This window comes from Fomitiporia mediterranea, assembly GCF_000271605.1.
Source record: "Fomitiporia mediterranea MF3/22 unplaced genomic scaffold FOMMEscaffold_5, whole genome shotgun sequence".
NCBI classification, from domain to species: Eukaryota; Fungi; Basidiomycota; class Agaricomycetes; order Hymenochaetales; family Hymenochaetaceae; genus Fomitiporia; species Fomitiporia mediterranea.
Window position 1 is genome coordinate 1,548,365 of NW_006760390.1, and position 22,312 is coordinate 1,570,676.

The 22,312-nt window shown below is 48.3% G+C and overlaps 11 protein-coding genes across 11 annotated transcripts; 3 read left to right on the plus strand and 8 right to left on the minus strand.

The window, feature by feature from the left end:
- Positions 1–217: 217 nt before the first annotated feature.
- Positions 218–3,050, minus strand: FOMMEDRAFT_82831 (DEAD-domain-containing protein; the record flags this gene model as incomplete). The annotated part of the gene is made up of 9 exons (XM_007265454.1): positions 218–580; positions 650–735; positions 808–1,115; positions 1,177–1,358; positions 1,416–1,945; positions 1,998–2,528; positions 2,571–2,736; positions 2,802–2,906; positions 2,973–3,050. The coding sequence occupies 9 exons, from the start codon at positions 3,048–3,050 to the stop codon at positions 218–220; spliced, it is 2,349 nt and encodes a 782-aa protein (XP_007265516.1).
- Positions 3,051–3,168: 118 nt separating this feature from the next.
- Positions 3,169–4,130, minus strand: FOMMEDRAFT_19242 (uncharacterized protein). The gene is made up of 2 exons (XM_007265455.1): positions 3,994–4,130; positions 3,169–3,940 (listed from the first exon to the last, which is right to left on the minus strand). Exons 1-2 carry the CDS (start codon positions 4,045–4,047, stop codon positions 3,509–3,511), a joined length of 486 nt encoding a protein of 161 aa, XP_007265517.1. The 5' UTR covers positions 4,048–4,130; the 3' UTR covers positions 3,169–3,508.
- Positions 4,131–4,507: 377 nt separating this feature from the next.
- FOMMEDRAFT_27757 (uncharacterized protein) lies at positions 4,508–6,049 on the plus strand (the record flags this gene model as incomplete). The annotated part of the gene is made up of 3 exons (XM_007265456.1): positions 4,508–5,321; positions 5,388–5,945; positions 5,967–6,049. 3 exons carry the CDS (start codon positions 4,508–4,510, stop codon positions 6,047–6,049), a joined length of 1,455 nt encoding a protein of 484 aa, XP_007265518.1.
- A 355-nt stretch (positions 6,050–6,404) lies between these two features.
- Positions 6,405–8,123, minus strand: FOMMEDRAFT_167222 (uncharacterized protein). The gene is made up of 5 exons (XM_007265457.1): positions 7,799–8,123; positions 7,606–7,642; positions 7,533–7,553; positions 7,383–7,466; positions 6,405–7,317 (listed from the first exon to the last, which is right to left on the minus strand). Exons 1-5 carry the CDS (start codon positions 8,011–8,013, stop codon positions 6,934–6,936), a joined length of 741 nt encoding a protein of 246 aa, XP_007265519.1. The 5' UTR covers positions 8,014–8,123; the 3' UTR covers positions 6,405–6,933.
- A 316-nt stretch (positions 8,124–8,439) lies between these two features.
- On the minus strand, positions 8,440–10,072 carry FOMMEDRAFT_167223 (uncharacterized protein). The gene is made up of 9 exons (XM_007265458.1): positions 9,614–10,072; positions 9,504–9,557; positions 9,422–9,451; positions 9,274–9,369; positions 9,162–9,219; positions 8,966–9,105; positions 8,872–8,905; positions 8,761–8,817; positions 8,440–8,699 (listed from the first exon to the last, which is right to left on the minus strand). The coding sequence occupies exons 1-9, from the start codon at positions 10,012–10,014 to the stop codon at positions 8,523–8,525; spliced, it is 1,047 nt and encodes a 348-aa protein (XP_007265520.1). The 5' UTR covers positions 10,015–10,072; the 3' UTR covers positions 8,440–8,522.
- A 114-nt stretch (positions 10,073–10,186) lies between these two features.
- Positions 10,187–11,723, minus strand: FOMMEDRAFT_106221 (synaptosome-associated proteinsynaptosomal-associated protein 25; the record flags this gene model as incomplete). The annotated part of the gene is made up of 4 exons (XM_007265459.1): positions 10,187–10,386; positions 10,435–10,988; positions 11,057–11,388; positions 11,530–11,723. The coding sequence occupies 4 exons, from the start codon at positions 11,721–11,723 to the stop codon at positions 10,366–10,368; spliced, it is 1,101 nt and encodes a 366-aa protein (XP_007265521.1). The 3' UTR covers positions 10,187–10,365.
- A 216-nt stretch (positions 11,724–11,939) lies between these two features.
- On the minus strand, positions 11,940–14,474 carry FOMMEDRAFT_106225 (Mpp10 protein; the record flags this gene model as incomplete). The annotated part of the gene is made up of 5 exons (XM_007265460.1): positions 14,292–14,474; positions 13,382–14,242; positions 12,929–13,324; positions 12,367–12,869; positions 11,940–12,311 (listed from the first exon to the last, which is right to left on the minus strand). Exons 1-5 carry the CDS (start codon positions 14,440–14,442, stop codon positions 11,940–11,942), a joined length of 2,283 nt encoding a protein of 760 aa, XP_007265522.1. The 5' UTR covers positions 14,443–14,474.
- A 229-nt stretch (positions 14,475–14,703) lies between these two features.
- On the plus strand, positions 14,704–16,318 carry FOMMEDRAFT_19246 (uncharacterized protein). The gene is made up of 5 exons (XM_007265461.1): positions 14,704–15,429; positions 15,487–15,546; positions 15,603–15,833; positions 15,887–16,012; positions 16,063–16,318. Exons 1-5 carry the CDS (start codon positions 15,216–15,218, stop codon positions 16,140–16,142), a joined length of 711 nt encoding a protein of 236 aa, XP_007265523.1. The 5' UTR covers positions 14,704–15,215; the 3' UTR covers positions 16,143–16,318.
- Positions 16,319–16,507: 189 nt separating this feature from the next.
- Positions 16,508–17,418, minus strand: FOMMEDRAFT_27761 (ribosomal protein S3; the record flags this gene model as incomplete). Its single annotated transcript, XM_007265462.1, has 3 exons — positions 16,508–16,739; positions 16,799–17,220; positions 17,278–17,418. 3 exons carry the CDS (start codon positions 17,416–17,418, stop codon positions 16,508–16,510), a joined length of 795 nt encoding a protein of 264 aa, XP_007265524.1.
- A 767-nt stretch (positions 17,419–18,185) lies between these two features.
- Positions 18,186–20,520, plus strand: FOMMEDRAFT_106231 (general amidase). Its single transcript, XM_007265463.1, has 9 exons — positions 18,186–18,480; positions 18,539–18,698; positions 18,759–18,871; positions 18,939–19,081; positions 19,145–19,518; positions 19,598–19,650; positions 19,719–20,017; positions 20,082–20,224; positions 20,287–20,520. The coding sequence occupies exons 1-9, from the start codon at positions 18,214–18,216 to the stop codon at positions 20,412–20,414; spliced, it is 1,680 nt and encodes a 559-aa protein (XP_007265525.1). The 5' UTR covers positions 18,186–18,213; the 3' UTR covers positions 20,415–20,520.
- Positions 20,521–20,580: 60 nt separating this feature from the next.
- On the minus strand, positions 20,581–22,223 carry FOMMEDRAFT_187176 (uncharacterized protein; the record flags this gene model as incomplete). Its single annotated transcript, XM_007265464.1, has 9 exons — positions 22,088–22,223; positions 21,761–21,997; positions 21,448–21,699; positions 21,335–21,388; positions 21,159–21,279; positions 21,018–21,104; positions 20,944–20,953; positions 20,857–20,890; positions 20,581–20,796 (listed from the first exon to the last, which is right to left on the minus strand). The coding sequence occupies exons 2-9, from the start codon at positions 21,995–21,997 to the stop codon at positions 20,581–20,583; spliced, it is 1,011 nt and encodes a 336-aa protein (XP_007265526.1). The 5' UTR covers positions 22,088–22,223.
- Positions 22,224–22,312: the final 89 nt, after the last annotated feature.

Here is a 22,312-nt window from a genome sequence, read left to right on the forward strand (position 1 = left end):
CTGATGTAAAGACGCGTCACAGGACTCTGTACACGTCGCACGTGACTCCGACGCGTCCATCGCGACGCGCATGTACAGTTTAATAATTTAATTCTCTCACACAGAATCTCGACCACGAAGACTCGTGATTGTTACCGCCTCAACTCAGTATATGCAGTGTGGGCGAGTCCTATTTTTATAGTGGCCATATAGCAAAAGAACACGCAGAAATACGGGGTCACCGCTTCCCTTTCCCCTTCCCTTTTGGACCCTTCTTGCCCATACCCCCGATTCTATCGGTCCTATTGGCTCTGGCACCTTCGTTTATGCTTGGTTTCCGTTTCCCTCCCATCTCATTGTCAAATACTCCTTTCCGACCGGTCACCCGACCTGCTTTCCCCCTCCTGTCCTTCCCTGAGCCTTTTGATTTAGCCGGGTTCTGTTGTTTTGGTTCCGGCATGCCAATTTTCGTTGGTCGTCCAGCCTTCTTCGCGTTTCGGACAGCCGCACGCACAGCTGTGGTTTCCGCTGCACCCTCTTCAAGTGCGAGCTTTCTTCGCTTTGCCCGGCGCGAAAGCCCGGCAAATTTATCCCGTTTAGGCTGCAAATAGGAACAGAACGGTTCAATAGCGTCCGGTAGGACTTTTATCCCGAATGGATTGAAACGCACCTTTGCATCTGCCTGCACCTCTTTATTCTTCCCTTTTGACGGAGAAGTGGCACCTGCAGCTATCTCATACTGCTTCTTGCTAATTTCTGAGAAACGCGTGGGGCAGTAATCAGTCAGCACATTCAAGTCATTTCAATTGACGATACCACGCTTCCTACCTTTTGCATTGAGCTTTTCCTTCTCGGATTGAAACCACGTTCGTGCAGGCCGAGAAAAGATCTCCTTCTCATGTTCAATCATATTCTCTCCCTTTTTCAGCTCTCTTTCCGCCAATCGTAACGCCTTCTCTTCCTTCTCTTCCTTTAATACCTCTGTTATCTCATCGTTGATCTCCGCCAGTCGCTTCGCCCATATTGACACCTGATCGGACGGGATTGTACGATGCCGGACCTTGTCTACGTCAGAGGCGTGTTTGATAGCAGCTTTGAGTATCTTCCGGTCAGCCTCTCCAACTAAGGTCACCGATCTGAATAAGTGCAATGTCAAAGAATTTGGAATCATTCAGTTGTGGAGCACTGAAAACCCACCGTCCTTTCTTTCCGGCACGAGCCGTTCGCCCAACTCGATGAAGATATTGTGCCAGTTGACCAGGCATGTCGTAGTTGACAACCGCCTCAATACCTTTGATGTCAAGACCCCGAGAGGCGAGATCCGTTGCCATTAAAAAATCCACCGCACCATCACGGAACAGCTGCAGAGCGCGAAGACGCTGCATCAGTCCTCAATGTCAGTAGATGCCAAGCCTATTCAATAATTAAACCTCTACCTGTTCCTGAGTAAGGTCGCCGTGTAATTCCTCCGCCTTCATACCGAGAATCCCGAACACAACTCGCATTTGGTGCGCAAGCTTCTTACTCCTGAAGAAAACGATAACACCCTGCTTAAACGTCCGTTTACACAATGCAACAAGCAACGCCGCGCGCTCGGCCTCTTTTCCAGCACGAACGCGGACAAATTCCTGGATAAGCCCGCGTGCGGTGCTCCGTTTCGGATCCACAAATAGCTTCACTGGTCGGTTGAGTGACATCCGCACAAGTGCATCCACGTCGTCCGTCATCGTTGCGGAAAAAAGCATCGTCTGCCGCGAAGTTGGACAGGCTTGTATGATTTCTTTCAATTCATCTGCGAATCCATCGGAAAGCATTCGATCGGCCTCGTCCAGAATGAGCACATCAAGGGTCTCCAGCCCGAAGGAAGGGGAGTTACGCAGATGGTCGATAAGTCGGCCAGGTGTTGCGATAACGATGTCCGGACGCGTTCGAAGCTCTGCTTCCTGCGATTTAAGAGAAAGTCCACCTGGAACGGAATATCAAGCATTAATTTAACTGTGTAATAACTGTAAACATACCAACTATCAAAGATATTCGTACGTCCATGAATGCAGAGAGCTTCTTTGCAACGTCTACACACTGCACACCAAGCTCGCGCGTCGGAACAAGCACAACACAGCGGACCGCCGCTTTGTTCTTCCCGCGCTCACGGTACATTAGACGCTCAAGGACAGGAATCATGAACGCCGCTGTCTTTCCGGACCCAGTGACCGCGTTTCCGACAACATCCTTCCCCAGAAGAGCGACAGGGATAGTGGCAACTTGGATGGGTGTTGGTGTCGAAAACCCAAGTGCAGTAAGAGCTTTTAGGAGGGGTCGAGAAAGAGACATTGTCGTAAAAGATGTATGTACTTGGCCAGACACTGAAGGGTCATCTGGAGAAGCGAAATACGCTGCTTTCCGTTCCTTTTCGGCTTGAGTTTCTTCCTCAGTGCCAGAGGAGCCATCTGAGTCTGAGGCATTGTCCGTTTCGTCGTCTAACTCGGCTTCAGAGAGTTGATCTGCATCGTCCTCTTCATCCTCTGATGTTGCTAATGGATCGTCGCTCTCTGCGACCTCGTCATCGCTAAGCTCTTCTTCTTCACTTCCACTTAACTCCTCATCACCGAGATCTTCTTCTTCATCGCCCTCGCCCTCGTCCTCGTCCTCGTCTTCATCATCGTCGTCATTATCTTCCGTGTCATATGCTCTCTTTCGTTTATTCGAAGCATCGGTCAGCTTTCTTCGCGCAATAATGTCGTCTACCGAAACAGGTTCCTGAACAGGCGAACCTCCAATTTAGACACTAAGAATTCTATGCATAATAAGTTAAGAAAGCTCACCCGTTTTGAGCCTTTAACTAAGTCTCCCAGACCATCCTGCCCATTTAGTACCTCGTCGTATACGTCCCCAGTCACGTCGAACGTGAACTCTGGGTTCAGCGTATCCTTTTCGTCTGGAGCACCTTCGTCTGCACTTCGCACCTTGCCTGGAACTTTTTCTTTCCCCTTCACTTTTGCAGGTTTCCTTGGCTCCTCAACAGTGTCTTCCGCATCCGAATCAATTGTCATAATAAGGTCATCGAGTGCCATGGTGAATGAGTCGGCAGAGCCGACAGAGAATACAACTTTCTAGAGAGCAGCAGTGCAAGTTTCTGAAATTTTGGATCGTGATTCCGCGATCGACGCCTCATCCTAATAAGGCATGTGACGCAAACAAAAAACCCTGACCAAGTCAAGTTGAAATAGGGACGACGACACAGCTGTGGCGACATGAATACCTGTGTTGAACTATACAGAGTTCGATGACTACTAGTACTATAATGATAGCGAAGGAATGAGAGAGAACGAGGCATGGTGACGTCGCCAAAACGGCGAATGCAGAGCAACTATGGAGCGGAGAATGTCCAATAGCAAAATAAGGTCCATGAAATGTCGTGAACAAGAGCATTGTGCATAGATAAACGTGTCCTGAAGCAAGATGCGTCTTGCACAATACCCATCAAATGTCTAATCAACTCGAGCTATACGAGAAAACGGCACCCTGCCCATCACGTCCAAACTAAACAGATCCCGCCAATGGCGCCTGCCGCAACAGAAACGAACGAGGTTACACTTAGTGCAAGGGCGCTTGAGATATAACCGTCGTCTGGGCCAAAGATACCGGAATTACTGGACGCTCCTGGACTTGGTGCTCCGCCATTGTCTCCGTTACCACCTCCATCGACGCTCTGCGTGGCGGTAGGGAGTGGTGATTTCGGAGCCGACGACGTGCTATTCCCTGAGCTCGTGCTATTTCCTGAACTCGTCGAGTTGCCCGAAGTAGTGGTATTTGAGGATGTCCCGTTGGAAGGCGTTGACGCGGCAGCAGTATTGGTTAGGGTAATGAGGTTTGTTATGACCTGGGTCGTCTGCTGGTGATTTCCATCGATGCCAACCGAGGTTGATAACTGGGTCGAGACCTGTACATTGCCAGATGACTGCGAGCGATTAGAAGGTGCATCCAAGGCTGTATGTCAAACTGACGACTTACTTGAGAGCGGATTAAGAGGGGTGCAGAAAGAAGAGCCAGGAGCCTTAGAGGACGCATGGTTGGCTGGCAGAATCGTCGAGAACGACAGATGAGAGTAGAACGAAGGAAAAGCGAGAGAGAGACAAGGAGGAAGAGTACGGTGACGGCTGTGAAGGAGAGAGAGGTGGACACGCTATATGGCCAGCGGCGAGACGGCGACCGTGACAGACCCTGAGACGCAGCGTGAGTTGTGGACCGTGTGGAATTTGGGCAGACGTTGCTTATGCAAGCAATTCCCATTAAAAGATTCGAATGCGGAGAAACGCGGGAACGAATTGGGTTTCTTGGGACGTGACCTCGGAAAGGCTTGGGATTGGCTCCGACCCTGACAACTAGCATATATTTTAAAGCACTTGATACTTTGGCCCCGCGTGCTCCTTGCGCTGCCAGCACCTCTGCTTCTCACCCTTCCGACTCCGAGCAGCATATATATCCTCAGCACTGTTGGCGGCTTTGCAACGGTACATACGGACTTAAGATGGCAACGACCGCTTTTCCTCCAGCTCTTCCACCGCACGCCGTCACTCTCTTGCTTTCTCACCTCTCTCAGCTCGACGATCCCCTACCTCCACATCTTTTATCTACCCCTCTCCGTCAGCGACACCACTATCTAGGACTTGGTCATGACCTCGACACTGCCCGCGGTGCTGCAACGTATCTTTCTTGGTCATCAGCCTCAGGCTCAGAAGCCGACTCGCTAAACATTGTAAACCTCCTGAATTATCTGCCCTCTGCGGAGAACTTCGACCCTCTTGCTGCGTACCCGACTAAATACTCTTACGACGGCGAAGCAGTCTTTGCACATGCACATGTACCGATAACCAGCGTTGAAAGTAATGACTGTGCCGGTCTTCGACTTGTCTTCCGCTGGGAAGCAGAGGATGGCGAAGGCGTTGTGCAAGGCCGTGAAGGTGCCGCAACAAATGCCGATAATTGGAAATATCATGACGCCAAACCCATGCCATTTCCTCCGAATACGCATGACTCTCCTCAGGAGGCTTTACACGAACAGCTAAAATCCTCCGTGCTAGCCAGCACATCCACCACGCAAACTTCACAGTCACCTGCCCTTCGGCTACCTCAAAGCTCCGAACCAACTTTGACCCGTGCTGCGGGTCATTCGGACTCTGATGATGACGACAACGATGCATACTGGAATTCGTATGGCCGATCTAATTCCGACGATGATGCAGAAGAGGGTGCGTTTGGTGTTCCGCGCATATCGGCGAATAAGGAGATCGACGATGAGAGAGCCGAAGAAGCTTACTGGGCACAATACGCCTCCGTACATGGTAGGCGTTTTTCTGTGCATCACTACATATCTGATGATGATAGACTAATCTCATCACAATCTATAGGTACGGCGGACTCAACTCGACACTCGCCTCTCCCACAAAAACACAAACTCCATGACCCTAACCAACCTATCGCAGTCCGCGGCACAGCAGATTATCTATCCTATTTCGATAACACTGGCAGTAGTCACGAACTACTCGCGCCAGACGTACGTCGACCAACTTCAGACGACCCATACTCATACTCCACCGAACACGAACACATCGACTTCCTCCGTCGTTTCTCTCCCAACAGGGCAGAGTCACCAGAGAAAGGAACACCAAGTCCTATAGACCTCGAACGCCGCCTATTTAACATCAGTCCGCGACCGGGTCTGAGTCCTAGTCCTTCACCCGCGCCGCACGAAACAGAGGAAGATGCAGAAGACTCAGAACCCATCAAAGTGGACCACATGCAACTCGAAGAATTCTCATCTCCGGACTTGATCTCGCCGGAAACCAGCGATGGACATACGTTGACGCCGCCAGGCGGTACTGTCGACGCTATTCCCAAGATGACACTGTCTGCTACAGAAAAAGCGCGGGAAGGTGTTGACACTGGTTTACACGAGGCTATCCGAGGTATGTACAGACTCTGGACAGGGAGTCGTGTAGACAAAATGGATTCGTCCGAGCAAAAGAGCAAGTTCATTGATATCGTTCGGGAGGCACTCAATGGCATTTAGTTCCTCAGTCATACGCATACTTGTTTTCTTTCCATTGCCTTCCCTTCTTTTGTCTGTCTATTTTCTTTTTTTTTTTTTTGTCGGATACGATCTGTTATGCCTGTCCATCTCCTTGGCTTCTGCATTTCCTTCTATTGATTGTCAATATCATCTCACCACCATACAACTACCCAATTTGGTTGTATCCTTACCAATTGTCCATTGTCCATTTCATCTATGCATCATGTAGGAACGTAACCAAATCAGTGTTTGTATCATTGGAATAGGTTTTACGAAGAAAAAAGCAATAAAATAAAATTGAATTCGTTCATTCGATCTCGCAGATCAGAGTTTGATTGAGTATTTTCGACTTTGGCCAAAATAACGTTTTTCTACTAAGTTTCTTTACTGTAAGGTACTATAACAACAACATTTGGGATTGAGAGCTTGTATGGATGGGTAGTAAGAAAGAATGCCTCTGTCGAGAAACAAACCGTACCATTGTTATGCAAGGGGGAGTGCAAGTAAAGACAGGACTACTTCAGAGAAGTAACAAACAAACACTTGCTAGAAGCAAGTTACGGCAAGAGCGGGGTAAGCAACCACAAAGCAACCAGGAGAAAGAGTTCACATTACGGGACAAATCGATGCAATGCCACGACACAACAACACAAAAATATGGTGATTTAGCCAGAAGAAAGAGGATGCCAAAAGTGAGGTTCCAAAACAAATCAAAGGTGCAATAGCAAGTATGACTGATATTAGACAGTTATGTCCAAATAATTGTAGTCGATGTAACGTTTGATTGATTGTCTCCCTTCCAACCCTTGACAAGCGGACTCGGATCCGAATTTCAAGACGGAAGAAACACCGACATCGGGAACGAGAAAACTCCGGATAACTTATTACGAGTCGTTGCTTGTCTGAAGGTTCACCTGTGCTGCACCAGCAATGATTCCACCGAGCTGCACAACACCGTAGTCGAGCACGTCCACGAAACTACTCGAATCTACAGTTGGCGTAGGAGCTTCACTGCTTGTGCTTGTGCTGCTAATCGACGTGCTAGACGATACAATGGAGCTTGAAGTAGATGTACTTGAGAAGCTGGTCGACGTGGGGCTCGGGGTGCTCGACGTTGACCTGTGCTTCGTTGACGTAGGTGACGGAGAAGGGGACGGGTCTCCATTTCCAAACGCCCAGGAACCGTATAACGTACCCTGGTCAAGCGGAGCAAAGAACGAGAAGAGGCTAGGCGTTAAGTCTAATGCGCCAAATGGGCAACCAGGGCACTGTATACGACATAACCATAAGATATCCCACCGACTCACAAAACATCGGATTTTTTTTAACATACCTTATCCTCGATCGTGGCCTGTTTCGATTTGCCATTAACAGTGATGGTGATCGTTTGCCCGCAATGTTCGCCGCCTCCATATTGCTGTATTACAACACGTTGACCCTTTTTCAGTCGACGTCAAAAGCGTGGTGGACATAAAATACTTACAGCCGCGTTCAATGCAACAATCTGCTCGGTTTGTCAGTAACTCCGAGAAACACGCGAATCGCTTCATACTCACTGAATCCCCATCGCCATTCGTGTTACCACACGCACCCCTGCAAAACAACACGAGAAAAAAAAAGCACACATCGGTTCATCAGTCACCGCCCGACGCCATGAGTCAATCCGTTGACGCGTCGGCGTTCTCAGTGCGCGCGCACTCCCACGGAACACACAACTCGACAACGGGATTGAAGAGGAAGATTACTCACAGACCAGCTTCGTAGTTCGTGAAACGCGCGTTATCGAAGCGCTTGTGCAGCTTCCAATCCTTCTGACTTGCGACGGAGCGGTCAGTCAGGTTTTCGGACGCGTGTACGTGCGCCAGCTTGCTGTGGACTTCATGGCGTATAGGATGATTTGAACTAGCAAGGGCCGATGATGCGGACAACAGCACAGCTAGAAGGGAAAACGAAAAGCGAGCCATGGTGGAGGACGGCAAGAGTTGTCGAGGGGAAAGGTCAGGCGAAGGGGGCTGGTGAGCAGGTGCTTATTACGGGCTTTCGGACGGAATTTTTTTAGACAAAAGAGGGTGGTGGCTGAAGAGCCAAAACGAGGCTGATGGGGTGCAAGGAAACGGCCAGTCAAATATGAAAGGTGATGGTTGAATGCGAAAAAAATGAGATGAAAAGAACCGGGCGCGGTCCGTTGCAAAAGTGCACGCGTCCGCTTCATTTCAGGCACATCGCAGATCGTCACCCTCCTTCGCGGTCTGGACTTTCTCACCCTCAAATCAGCCTAGACATAATAAAAAGCATTTTCCACGCGTTATTAGTACAGGTCCAATCCAGTAGAGCAAGCATCTATGTACATCGAAAACACTTTCAAAGCAAAGCAATAGGGCAGTGTAATGATTATCACAAGCAAGAATGCGAACAATGTCAATATCAATCTCTAGATCGCGTCAGTCGAGATGCTTCCGTGGTCCGAAAATAATCATGCGTCCTCATCAACCTCTCCCTCCGCGTCGTCATCCTCGTCCATAAGCGTTGATGAACCAGCATCCTGCGTGGACGCGACCCGAGTTTTGTCTTCGTCTTCATCACTTGCTGTATCCTCGTCGGTGTCAGCATCAAGATCTCTCTTTGGCAGCGGGGGCTGTCCAGGAAGACGCTATGAGTGAGAATGATTAAGCATCTTTTATATGCAACAGAGCCCTGATCAATGACCTCACCTTAAAAGCAAACTTGCAAACCATGTACTTCGAATTGACTCCGATTTCCTGCCATGCCTAAGCAGACAATAGTTATTTCCCCGAAGTAATTGAGAATAGCACCGAACTCACTTTCTCCACAGTATAGAGCCCGTCGTAGCGGTACCTCAAGAAAAGGAATCAATTAATCGGGTGAACGTATAGCAATCCCTTATTTTTAACTCACCCTTCAACAGGAGCAAATGGAGAACGCAACTTGTATCCTCGAATAACTCGCACTGGGCGTTTCGTCTCCGATGAGATCTTCAATGCCTTGTTGAAATTGTTCTCAAATGTTTGGTCTGAGCTTTGAGGGGCGGTGCGAAGCTATTGTCACGACTTGATCAACTAAAATATAGCTCAAGTCAGAAATGGATACGAACATTTTTAGGCTTGTCCTTAGTACCCTTGAGGTCGCGCCCTCCAGAGCCAGTGTAGGTACTTCAAAATCAGATGAGTATTACGAGCGATTCTACAGCTCGGGAATTAACTCACAATCCATTACCCAGGTCTATATCATCGTCGTATCCACCCGATAGAGCAATCGAATATGCACCTTTGGAACCGCAAGATATGCCACCGACCCATGGACTGACAAGATTGTCAGAACCACGCGTCAAACATAAGTGAACGAATTTCTTACGCGTGGACAGCATCAGCACTGCAAGCTTCTCTAGATCGATAGTCAGCATTCCTTGGGCTAGGATAATCTCTTCAAACCTCACCTTGTCTCCCACCAAGCCCCAACCTCAACGCCAGGGATATGACCGTATTGTTTTCTGAAAAAAAAATGAATTAAATCGTAAATAAATGTAACACTAATAGATGAACATACGGGTCCTGTGTTCTTTTGTTAGTTGAGCGAGGCTCGCGGTCCATCGCCTCCTCTGCACGCTTCGAGACACGATATGAACGCGCTGAACGATCTTGCTCTATTTCCTTGTAGTCAAACTTCTTCCCCGCGTTGCGTGAGCTTCTCCGAAGCGTAACCTCCCCGTCCTCCTCTTCTACACGAGCAGCCTTCCTCGGTCGACCTTCCGCTTCTTCATCCTCATCATTCTCCTTCTCGCCTAGATCGATTAGCTTTGACTTTCGTTTACTGGATGACTTGGGAGGCGGCTTTGGCTTTGCTTGCATGGTGTTCTTAATACTATCTATGTCTAGGGATTGAAGTAGTTTCCTATTCCTTTCGATATTTGCTTGACGTTCAAGCTCATATTCTGTGAGCTTGGCCATGGCTTATTTCGTGTTCAGAGTCAGTAGCGACGAGATGGGCAGTAAGCGAGTCAGTAACGAGAGACCGGGATACGGACACGAATGAAAAAACAAATGGATGCGTCCAATGTCGCGCCCGCCATTTTAAGCTCCGACACGCGCTAGAACGTCGTGACGGGCGTTATTAATATTACGGCAAACTCACTATTATTTTCGAGTTAAAATCAAAAGTAAACGCATCCACAAACAAAACTCCAATTCGATTGCATAAGTGTATACAGAGAAACGTGGCGAACGAAGAATCCTCCAATGACCCAATGTTATTGTCCTTGTAAAGCATCTGAACAGAACGTTCCTTACAGCTGCAGTAAATTACCGAGCAATCCTGTTCAACTAAACCAAACGTTAGCATTGCACAGGACAATTCAGACGTTTACACACCTTGGACGTGTTCAGATCGACCTTGTTTCCAAGCCTATCAGCCTTGTCAGCAATCCTCACAAGGCGTTGGTTTTGTGCCTGCAGTTCTGATCCCATGGAAAGGCCAAGGGCCTTCATGCGCTTCGTCGCATCCAGGATTTCGTCCAAATTGTTGTCAATCTCATCTTCCATCTCATCATCAGATTCCGTCGCTTCGAACTGGTACCTCTTCCTTTCCTCCTTGCGCAAGGCCTGCTGTGCAGAAGTCAACTGGCGTCTACTGCCACCGATGCCTTCGCCATCATCACTTATGCTACGTCCAAACGTAGCGCCCCTTCCAACACGGTTTTGTGAGTCGCGAAGGTCCGTCATCGCTTGTTCGCGCTCGGTCATCTCCTCATCGTACCTCATTTGGCGTTTACGCTCTTGAGCCAACCTCTTTGCATCCTTGTTGAAGGTGATCGCTGGAATGAAGATCGAGCGATTCAGCTTCTTGATTTCATCCGCATTGTCTTCAGCACGTATCACAGCACCCTTGCCAACATCAATGTGGCGCTCGGTATCCGCGATTTTCTCTGATATAACGAGCACGAGTGAATGAGCATGAATAAACAATGGTGATCCCAGTCGCATTAAGCCTCACCTGACTGATCACCAAGCTGGAGCAATGTCGCTCTTCCGGTTTCCTCAGCTTCGCGAGCGACACGAAGAGCATTACGGGTGGTCTGGACCGTGTCTTGCTTGAGCCATCTTGTCTTGTTAATGACCTCGTCAACATCCTCTTCAGTTTCTTGTCCCGGTTGAGGAGCGGGTCTGTTGCTAGGGGGCCCATCGTAGAAATTATTGGTTCGACCTTCACTCGGAGGAGCTGAGCCAGCGAACAGTGCGTTTCGATCCGTGTCGATGTCACGCTCGCCACGCGCATACGGGTCGGAGACGCCGCCCTGGACACCGTACTCATTACGGTTTTTGTAGCTGCCTCGATAGGATGGTTGCACGGAGCCATCACCGTAGCCAGAGCCCTGATCAGAGTTCTGCCTTGTAGTCCCGTAGTTGGGTCGATTTGGCTCTCCATAGGAGTCACCTGAGTAGTTTCCATTGCCGTCTTGACCAGACGAGTATTGCCCATAGGATTTCCCGTGGGCTCTCGGATCCGAGAGGTCACCATCTCTGCTGGCGATGTACGTATTTGTTGTAGATCGATAGGAGGGTGGAGCAGACGAACTAGCCGACGATGGTGCTCTCGCTGGAGGCGCGGCGTCAACTGGGGGAATTAGGGACTTGTTTTTATCTTTCTTGAACCAGGACATTGTGGGATGTAAGTTCTGCTTTCTGGGGGGTAACTAGCACTGGAGATGGTGGTCTTTTTGCAAGGAGCGACGCTGCGCAGAAGCGGCCTACACCTCGGTTGCTGGGTGGGAACAGCCGCAAAGGCGATGAAATGAAATACCGCGGATTACGTAAAACAATCTAACACCGAACATCGCATTGAGTTACAAAGTACAAGCAAGACAGACTAATTTATTTTAAGTTCGTTGCTTTCCCTTCTTCAAGGTCTGGCTTTTCTTCCCAATAACAGTCACGCCCTTTCCACTCTTTACGATGCTCTTCAGTGCCTCCTCTTTCTGCCTTTTGACGCCCTTTGCACCTTTCATCTTCGCAAACTTATCCACACTCTTCTCCAGTGTCTCCCGCTGCTTCTTCCTCTTTTTCCGTTCCTTGGCTCGCAAAGCCTGCTTCTCCGCCGGAGTGAGTTCACTTCTGGAGCGAAGACCCGATGCGACTGGAGTGAAGACTTCCTCCGGCGCAAGGACCGTTGCAGCAGATTTGGAGGTTGGGAGTGCAGACTCCATTGACACCGCAGAAACGTTAGATACTGTAGAAATAGTAGCCTTGGGCTAAATCCGATACCAATAAGCTTATGCGAACCCAAAGAAGAGACGATGTACTGACCTGTTTCGGTATGAAGTTCGCATTGCATAGTGCATCGAGTTTATAGCAGATCCCCTCCCATTGTTTCTCAATCTCCTCGTGTTCCTTTCGCAACTTCCCATCTCGGTCATCGGTGGTTCCACCAGCTTGAGAAGCAACGTACTCGTTTTCGTAGATTTGAGCGAGGGACTCCTTCGACTTTGTATCTTGGAGCTCAAATACTCGAGAAGGAAGAAATGGCTTATCGTCCAGGGGACGTTTTCTGACTACATCATCAAAACGATCTTCGATGATCCGTACTTTTATCCTTTCCTCCAAATCCTGTACAACCTCATCTGTGACCACAGGGACGGCCTTCATGACATGCTCAAACTCGAGGTCTTCTTCTAGTAGAGCATTTTGCGGTCGTGCCCTGGAAGATACCTCTCCCTTCAGCACCCAATCCTTCTCGGCAATGTTCTCTGCCTCTAATTCAGCTATCTGTTTACGGATCGCATCCATTCTCGCTTCGTGAGTCGATGTTCCTATTGAGACACTTGTGAGCACCACGACAATGAGTCCAAGCTACTTAGACCTTCCGTACCTGACTTGAAGGTGTCATCATCGTCATCCGCGAAAAGGTCATCCTTGAGCCGTTCAACGGCCTCTCTGCCCTGGTCTGAGTCCCCAGTCTCACTCTCCGAAGCAGATTCTAGTACACCCATTTCATCTTCGACAATACCGTCGCCGTCAACTTCGAAATCGTCGATCGAACTACCGTCACTAACGTCATCATGGTCACCCAGATCCTCTTCAGTCAAGAGGTCAACACTGGATAGAGGTCGACCCTTGCCCTTGGCTTTTATCCTCTTAACCTCTACCTGCTCCTTGAAGTGCACTTTGGAGCTTTGTCCTGATGCAGGAGATGAACCAGGAGCCTTTCGCTTTAACGGACGGGATGACATCGAAGGACGATCAAAAAAGTCTTTGTAGAAAGCCTCTGCAACAGAATAAGTCAAAGGTATCGAATATTGTGACAAGAAAAGGTTTCACAGACCTTCGCTCGCGTTGAACGCATCTTCCAGTTGTGTATCGTCACCCACTGGTGCGAAGAGATCCACATTATCATCATTTTCAGAGTCATCATCGTTGAGGTCCTTGCTGAGAGAACCGCGAGAGACACTTTTAGCCTCTGCCTCTTCTATCTCGGCGTTGAAATCAGCCAGGCTAAAGAAGCCATCATCAAGTTCCGCGTGTCGGCTTCCGTTTCTCTTGCGTTTCGGTCGTGCAGCATTTGGTGCCTCATCGAGATCTAGTGAGCTGTCCTCCTCGTCTAATTCTTCCTCAGAAGAAGGGTCTCTGAGCTCCTCTACCGTTTCCTCGAGCTCTTCCTCCTCAGCTGAGCTGCTTTCGTCCTCTTCCTCTTCGTCACTATTACTCTCTTCGCTGTCTTCCATTTCCTGACCACTTGCGAAAGTAATCCCCATTTTCTCAAGCTGCTCCATATCGTCCGAGTCAAGCTCATCGTCGTCATCGTCGTCATCGTCGTCATCGTCGTCATCGTCGTCATCGTCGTCATCGTCGTCATCGTCGTCATCGTCGTCATCTTCATCTTCGTCGCTTGATGCTTGCATGCCTCGAGCATCCATGTCTCCAGCATCAAAAGCGTCCTCTAATGTTTCGCACACATTCTTCGCCTTTAGCTCCAACTGGGCCCAGACCTGCTCTTCGTCCATACCGTCAACAAAAAGAGCAGAAAGAGGTGTTTCATTGAGAATTGCTTCACTCAACGAAGGCTCTTTTGCTTTCCCCTGTTTTATGGCCCGAGCCTGAGCGCGGGTCTGAGGTGCCTGCATCGGTTTAAGTGACTGTAGCAAGTCCCTTAGGTGAGGCTGAGCTCGAGATTCAGACTTGAGGGCTTAAAAGAAGTTAATAGTAAGTATCCAGTAGAAGCGACGCTAACTCACTCAAGTCGAAAATATATTTTGCTGCGACTAAGGCAGCATCCTGTATTTCCTTGTCACCGGATCCAAAGGCCTCGGGCTTGTCGTCTATTAGAGACGCCAACCTACCCAGCTCAGTGGGTAGTTGCTCGTCAACATTTCCCTCGCTAGCCATGGCGTTGTGTCGAAAATTTTGAGCTTAGACTTGCCAGAAAATGTTCGTTCTCTGGTCTTGCACGAGTGGAAAGTGGTGGGACGCGTACACGTGACGGATTCTGTCTTATAAAATTTCCTGCTCTGATTCATGGCAGAAACCTCAATTACTTCTTCTAAACCGGACACTCTCAATTCAAGACTGTGAATCGCTTCCTGCTCGCATGTTGGTATTTCGGGGTTTTCGCTTGCCTACCAACCGAAGTTATTAGATTAGACAAAGGGAACAAATGGCTTTCGCTCTAGACCAGTACAACACAGTCCGACTGCTATTTTGGAAGACGGGAGAAACGAGGGATCTGATCTGTGGCCTAAGCAGGAATGCACAGTCCAGCCTCTCAACAAAAAGCTACACCAAATATAACTGCAAGGCTCCGGGTGACTAAAGGGAAATATCGGGCCTGCTCTGGGAATTTGCATGTGCCCTCGAGACGTTGTCGTTGGGATTGAGGATGGAGTTGCCTTATCGGGATATACAAGAGCTTTTGTCTTTTTTGTCGCCCAACTGCTTCCATTTGTTTCCGTTTAAAAAAAAACAATGAGACTGGAACTATAAAAACTGGAGTTTGTGGGCCTGGTTCTACAGCCGCCCTCCCGTTTCCTGCGTACTCGTGTCTTTTCTCTCTTTTTTATTAAGTTACTACACTCATTATCTTTATTCTGAAAGCCTAGTGCTTCATTACTTTCTTATAACTCCTCAACTTTACTTCCTTACTCCCACAAAGTCTAGACGACATGATTGCTGGTCTCTCAAAAGCGGTTACTCTCTACCTTGCCACGCTTCTATCTATGACATTCATATTCCTTTCCTACTTCGCCTACTTTGCACCAGTAATGTTGCTGGCAGACAGAGTATCTCTCTTGTCGGTCGATCCATCGACTGTCTTGCAAGATAATTCTGCTTCGAGTGACAATGTCGATGGACCTACTGTGCACATTGGCGCTCTAGGTAAGTTTTAGTCAATTCAGTTGTATGCTTTCCCAATTATTCATGATTTCTTCTCAGGGTCTTGCTCTCGGCCAAAGCACGATGCACCCTTCAATTGCACCATTGCCACCCTTTCACCTGAATACGGTAAGCTCCTTAATTTCAGTAAACTTATACAAGTGTTCACTTACGCGCTGAATCAGACCTTTCGGATCTACCTCCCAATGTACCAGGACTCTTAACGTCTCCGCCGTCCTCCGCGCCCGGCTTTATCGCAGTCTCACTAGGATTCTCCACTATTTTTGTCCTTCTCTTCACCCTCATCTCTTTGAGAAGCAAGCTCGGCCCCAAGCTCGGTCCTGCGTTGGACAAGCCTTTCCTCAACCGTGCAGTAGCTTGGTTAGGTTTACTCGGCTTCATGATCGGTGGGTACTCAAGCTTTAAACACCCCACTTCGTATGTTGACTATGAGATTTAGGTCTGACCTCATTCCTGGTCGTCCGTATGTGGTTCGAGAAGGCCATCACCGACTTCAACTCAGGTATTCAGAGCCTTGGAAAGGATGGTCCAGCGGTCATTGCATCTGCTGGCAATGGATTCACCAGTGAGTAGCCTCAATCACTAGGTTCTACATTTTATTGATTTGGGTTATAGTGGTGTGGGTAGCCTACGCATTCCTTGCCGTCCCTCTGGTTTGTTCGCTTGCGAAGCTGCACGTCACCGCGGGCAAGTAGATAAGAACCGTGCTCTCCCTTTCTTCTTCACGAGCGCAGTCACGACATACGGCTGACCCAAACACATCATGGATCTGAACAGACCTTCGGACTCTTACATATAGCATAAATACAGTACATAATCTCTCGAGCATTTACTGGCATTTTTTTCTGTGTCGAATACACCTATATATCTGCAATTTCACTTGTTTGATGTTTAGCATGACAGTAACAACGTTGTCCGACGACTAAAGCTCTATTGGCAGATCAATAACCGAAGTCAATACACTCCATCACTTGATATCGTCGAATATGATTTTTGCTTGGCTACCAACACAATAATGCAACCGTAACAGCAGACACGAAAGTAACAGTGTTAAAATAAATCAGAAAGGCGCTTGACCACCCTGGAATTGGTCTGCAGATTGGTCGAACCCTCCCTCACCCTGCTGATATGCAGGTTCCTCAGCTTGAGGCGCTGTTACGACTGCAGCTTGCTCGCGATGATCGGAAGTTGGCTCGGCAACTATCTTGTCAATCGGCGGGTCCAAGATCTGAACCGAGTCAGGCAAAGGTTTCTTCGGGCCGATCTGGCCTTCCGGATCCCATCCCTTCATACTGTTGGTATCATGATAGATTAGAACAGGTGCAACACAAAATTCAGGTCGAAACCGCACATTTTAACTTTAATACCGAGCACACCCTGCTTAAGTAGTACATGACGGTATGCATAGTCCACGAAGTCACGCGCAGGCTGACCGGAGTGAACCATAAATCCATCGGTGAACTTCATCGATTTAGCACGGGCAGCACGGAGCTTGCCAGACACCACAACTTCGCATCCCTTCGCACCAGACTCCATGACGAAACGAAGGACACCGTAACATGCACGACGAACAGCAAGACCACCGAGAAGCTTGTAGCGGAGAGATTCGCATTGGGCTACGGCGGAGAGTCCACGGTACTGAACCTTCTCAGCGTATAGTTCAAGCGAGTTTTCGGGAAACTTGAATCGTTTCTGGACCAGAGCAGTGAGTTCACGGATACGACGGCCCTTTTCACCAAGGACTTCCTGAGTGTGTGTTGCACGGATGATAATCTATTCATCAAGAGTTAGATGAGTAATTGTATGCACTAGGTAATCAATTCGCATTACCTCCGTGCGAGCATGAGTTACTCGGACATCACAGCCAGAGTAGCCCTCTTCTGCGAGTTCACGGGTGAAGAATTCGTTGAGTTCGGCACGGAACACACCGTCTGCGACAAACTTGCGCTTCTTGCTGATTTGAGAGGCCATTTCTATATAACAAGTGGAGATGAGAGTCAGCAATCCATCCGAAGTGAAGCCAGGTCATCCATCATTCCAACACCTCAATCCAACAATCCAGAAGCTAGCAGATTGCAGAAAGTATGCCTTGGACCGTCCATGACAGATAAAATGGCATGAATTAACTCACTTTCTAGGAGTAAGGGGCCGTCGACAGTCGAGGGAGAATCGTTGTAACCAAGGTCGAGAAGTTGCTTTACTCGGTCATGTGACCTCGAAATATGGTTTAAATTCAATTTTTCTTGCAGTCTTTTCTGTTCACATCCTTCTTTCACCTTCGTGAGTAGCTTTTTTTTCAATCCCGTCCACTGTTTTGCAATCAATGAAGAGTGCTGTTGTATTACGGCCGCAACTGGCACCTCTTAGTCGAACTGAGGCATGGTGAACTGTTGTCGCCTTTGCTTCATTGACATGAATGACTTTCTGATGATTCAACCCTTCTCTGCCTTCTCTATTAAATTATCTCCTCGCCTTATCTTACTGACCCTTCTCATTTAGGCTTTACAACTCACGTCATATAGAGCTGCAGAAAGGTCTAGGTAAAGGAGAAACGGACGGCGGCGGCGAATAAGACCTTTTATTGTATTTTAGTGCTTTGTAATTGAAGTTATTGAATAGTATCATACTTTCCCATGTGATTGTAAGGGTCGTTATCTGAATGATCCTTCTGAACTTGATGATAGCCTCACGGCTGGTACATAAGCTGCGCGTCCAAAGCACACTTACATTCTCACCTATCGATTTCCCCATAGACCGTGTTTAGTCATGCCATCCTGGCAGGAACTTGTCGCTGATAAGCAGCAGCGCCAGAAAGCTGCAATACCGCGCGAGTGGCTCATAACCCCTCCTCCTAACTCACAGCTTGATGTAACCGATGTCCCGCGCACATGTGGTATACTGACTCCACAAGAGCTTGCTATAACAGAGACCGAAGATGTCGCCGTTCTGCTAACCAAACTCGCATCTGGTGAATGGACCTCCGTTGATGTAACGCGTGCATTCTACAAGCGGGCTATCATTGCCCAACAAGTCGTAAATCTTGTTACTGTCCGACCGTCATCATTTGCAATCAATAACCCCGTTCTGCTAGACTAACTGTTTAACGGAAATTTTCGTTGAGCGTGCTCTGGCTCGCGCAGCTGAATGCGATCGATACCTCAAGGAGAATGGAAAACCCATAGGCCATCTTCATGGTCTACCAGTCTCGCTCAAGGACCAAGTTCGCATCAAAGGACTCGAAACCACAATGGGTACGGCCATAAAATGCTATTCTTTCAGATGATGAAGCGGCTAATTTGTCGTACTTGTAGGTTATGTCTCCTGGATAGGTGACTATGCTGAACGTGACGCTACATTGACTACTATTCTGTACGAGGCAGGCGCAGTCCCTTTTGTCCGTACGAATATCCCACAAACACTAATGGTAAGCGTCATTACTGTCTGCTCTACATTTACCTCTGCGCACCTACCTAACAAATGAATCAACTTAGTATGGCGAAACCCATAATAGTATCTTTGGGCGAACCGTCAATCCGCTCAACCGCAATCTGACCTGTGGTGGGTCCTCAGGCGGTGAGGGTGCCCTCATTGCAATGAAGGGTAGTCCACTTGGTGTCGGTTCCGACATTGGCGGGTGAGTCAGCATCTTCAGTGCCAGAAGCTTGATATTAAGATAATATTTACATGACCCTGCTAGTTCTATCCGGATTCCCAGTGCATTCTGTGGTGTCTATGGCTTACGACCTTCATATAACCGGATTCCTTACGAGGGTTCGGCGAACTCGATTGAAGGGCAAGATTCCGTTCCCTCCGTGCTCGGCCCACTTTCGACTTCGCTTTCAGGCGTAAAAGCGTTCACGAAAGCTGTCGTCGATTTAAAACCCTGGGCGAAGGACCCACTCGCGATACGGAAGGCTTGGGATGAGGATGCGTATCAGCTCAAGGAACACGGAGATGGGAAGGATCTGTGCTTTGCAATTCTCTGGAGTAACGGAAGCACACTCCCAACTCCGCCTATCCATCGTTCCTTGGAAATAACGAAGAAAGCATTAGAAACGCAAGGCATAAAAGGTGCGCACGATAATCACACGTCGTCTGAAGCTTCTCTTTTATTTATGATGCTCAATGCTTCATTCACCGCTCCTTCTAGTAATTGACTGGCCCGCGCACCTATTTGACTATGCCAGGCTAACACTACTTTTGGTGCGCAAACACATGAGTTTATTATCCTGCTTGTCCGGTCCCAGCGCTTACGTGCATGATTCACACAGGAATACATTTGGGGAGCAGGCTCGGCAGAAGACTATGCTGCCGTAGTTGAAAAAACAGGCGAGCCTATCCTTACAACGATGGCACTCGACGGCGTTACAATACACAACGACTGGTTTCCGGAAATTAAGCCCTTGTCAGCATTTCAGCTATGGCAATACCAGAAGGAGCGTGCGGTGTTGCGCAAGCAGCATCTAGACCTTTGGGAATCCACGCGAGAGCTTTCTGGGACGGGACGTCCTGTCGATGCAATTATCTGCCCCGTCGCGCCGCTTGCAGCAGCTCCACATGGAAAGAATGTGTATGGATATCCTTTATTCTTGAAAGCCGCACACGTCTTACGGGACACTTTTTTGAACTGGCAGAGACTTCGGCTACACTGGAATATGGAACGGTCTTGATTACCCAGCTTGTACCTTCCCTGTTTCCAAGGTCGATCTCTCTGTGGACTTGAAGCAGCCACGAGATACGTTTTTGAGTAAGGTTGATGAGTTCGTACATAATATATGTAAGATTTTCGCGATTCTCTGCGTCATGCTTTAACGTGGTTGATTTTCTGGATTTGTGCAGATGAACATGAAGAATGGAAGAACGCACCGACTGCCTTGCAGCTTGTAGGACGCACACTTGAGGAAGAGGCAGTCATTGCCATGACCGAGATTGTCGATAGGGCTCTCAAAGCAGAAAGGGTAAAGTGAAGAAATAAAGAGAAATCCCTTCGTTAACTTTAGCATACACATTCCATGGAGGAACACATGTACAGTATCTGAAATAAATTCACTGCTTGTAGCAATATGAAACAGCACATCGATAAGTGTTAACAACCATAAATGATGCTACGATAGACTAAGTACATAGTCAATGCTATGCAAGATAATCAGCATCCACCCAGTCTGCAAAGTCACTTCCAACGGCTGATGCGATTGTGTATTGGTCTGCTTCACTGCTAGTGAGAATAGTAGCGAATGAAGGTCTACTCGCATCTGCAACGCCTGACCCTGTACTGTTGTACTCGGCAAACAGTATATTGTCTGTCCTTGGGTCGCCCACATTCCATTGCGACCAAACAGCTTTATTGAGCTAAGTGATATGTATGAACTTGTAAGAAGAACACCTGAATATTATACCAGTCAAGCTTACCGGAGAGTCGACCACAGTGTTCTTGAAAATGACCCTTCGATAGAGGTTCATATATTACTCCGACCCTGGTATAAATATATCGCTTACTTGGCAAAGTCTTTTAAAAATGAGCAAAAGATTATTCGACAACACAACGATCAAGTCTTGAGAGAGTAGCTTACCTCCCCATGGACGGCCAAGGAATACATTTCCAGTTACATTAGAGAACGCGTCGGATGCTGCAATAACAGTGTTCTTGTCGAATACATCTAGCCAAGTTCCTCAACAAGGCAGGATATACTAGACGGCTGAAAACAACATACAGCTTCCTGCATCATCAGATTCCCGGCCGGACGCAGTGACGCAGCCAGCTCCCTTGCTAGCTATGGTATTGCCCTCAAAGTATGCTTGGCCTTGACGTCCAAAGATGAAGTCAACTGCGCCCTTGAAATGAAGTGTCGGGCCACATTAACTTGATAACTTCATAGTTCTAACTTACTTCAATGTAAGACTTGAGGTACACTTGGGTTCCTACATTAGCATATAATGTATCCTGTAACACTGTTCAGCGTGATTCATCCAACTGACGGTAAAGCTAAATCGCTAATTCACCTGATATGAGAAGAATCGGCAGGCATATGCGCCAAATTTGCTTCCGTATTGGCTAAGTGCTATAGCCTGCCCATTGGTCTGCGCAACACCGAAGTCATTCCGGACGTCAATATTATACAGTGCAGCATGGTCAGTCTTGATCCGCAGTGTCCCAGTAGCATCGTCGCTTCCTGCATCGGCCAATGACGAAGAATGGGTAATGACAACTTGATTAGCTGTGAAGTCCATAGTATCCGTCGTGTAGCCAAAGATCTGTCCATAAAGGCTTCTGAGTCATTTTAACTAGCCACAGGTTTTTGGACAGACAACTGACGGTAACTGGTCCAGATCTTTGAATGAGCACCTGTTCTTCATAAGTTCCAGGGAACATAAAGATAGTCTGTGCAGACGAATCATCTGGCAGAGAAGCTACAGCAGAACCCAGAGTCTTGAACTGTCCTGATGTCGTTGTACTTGGATTAACGACAATGGCCCCCGACGGCGGCGACGTCCGCGAGGCAGAGTATGCCGACAAGACCAGGCTTGAGATGAAGATGAGTAACACTAGCATGAGTACAGCGAGATTCTTTTCGCAGCCATGTCATCATTGTCCACAATGCTTATATGCGCAGTCAAATGCAGAATCGGAGTGGGAGAAGACCAGTGCTTGCATCTAGTGCCAACGTGACCCAAAGAGACACGTCAAAGAAAATCCTGCCGGCCCGGTGGGATCGGAACTGAAGGAAACGCAGCAGCGAGTCGCGATCTTCGAGTTGAAATAGATCAGTCGTGGACATTTCGGAGTCCTTCATTCCCAGATATGGCGGTCCGTTCGTTGCAACGAGCTTTATCCGGTGGGGAACGACATGATTTGCGGTCAGACTGA

Excerpts from the sequence above, each read along its gene's own strand:
- FOMMEDRAFT_167223 (XM_007265458.1), bottom strand. The coding sequence starts at position 10,014 with ATGGCCAAGCTCACAGAATATGAGCTTGAACGTCAAGCAAATATCGAA. Across the intron at positions 8,906-8,965 it reads CCATTTGCTCCTGTTGAAGG|GTACCGCTACGACGGGCTCT; the intron begins GTGAGTTAAAAA and ends CCTTTTCTTGAG. Across the intron at positions 8,818-8,871 it reads GGCTCTATACTGTGGAGAAA|GCATGGCAGGAAATCGGAGT; the intron begins GTGAGTTCGGTG and ends TTGTCTGCTTAG.
- FOMMEDRAFT_19242 (XM_007265455.1), bottom strand. The coding sequence starts at position 4,047 with ATGCGTCCTCTAAGGCTCCTGGCTCTTCTTTCTGCACCCCTCTTAATC. Across the intron at positions 3,941-3,993 it reads CACCCCTCTTAATCCGCTCT|CAGTCATCTGGCAATGTACA; the intron begins CAAGTAAGTCGT and ends TCTAATCGCTCG.
- FOMMEDRAFT_167222 (XM_007265457.1), bottom strand. The coding sequence starts at position 8,013 with ATGGCTCGCTTTTCGTTTTCCCTTCTAGCTGTGCTGTTGTCCGCATCA. Across the intron at positions 7,643-7,798 it reads ACGAACTACGAAGCTGGTCT|GGGTGCGTGTGGTAACACGA; the intron begins GTGAGTAATCTT and ends GTTGTTTTGCAG. Across the intron at positions 7,554-7,605 it reads CGAATGGCGATGGGGATTCA|ATTGTTGCATTGAACGCGGC; the intron begins GTGAGTATGAAG and ends CAAACCGAGCAG.
- FOMMEDRAFT_19246 (XM_007265461.1), top strand. The coding sequence starts at position 15,216 with ATGATTGCTGGTCTCTCAAAAGCGGTTACTCTCTACCTTGCCACGCTT. Across the intron at positions 15,834-15,886 it reads TTTACTCGGCTTCATGATCG|GTCTGACCTCATTCCTGGTC; the intron begins GTGGGTACTCAA and ends TATGAGATTTAG. Across the intron at positions 16,013-16,062 it reads TGCTGGCAATGGATTCACCA|TGGTGTGGGTAGCCTACGCA; the intron begins GTGAGTAGCCTC and ends TTTGGGTTATAG.
- FOMMEDRAFT_106231 (XM_007265463.1), top strand. The coding sequence starts at position 18,214 with ATGCCATCCTGGCAGGAACTTGTCGCTGATAAGCAGCAGCGCCAGAAA. Across the intron at positions 18,872-18,938 it reads ATATCCCACAAACACTAATG|TATGGCGAAACCCATAATAG; the intron begins GTAAGCGTCATT and ends GAATCAACTTAG. Across the intron at positions 20,018-20,081 it reads GCTCCACATGGAAAGAATGT|AGACTTCGGCTACACTGGAA; the intron begins GTATGGATATCC and ends TTGAACTGGCAG.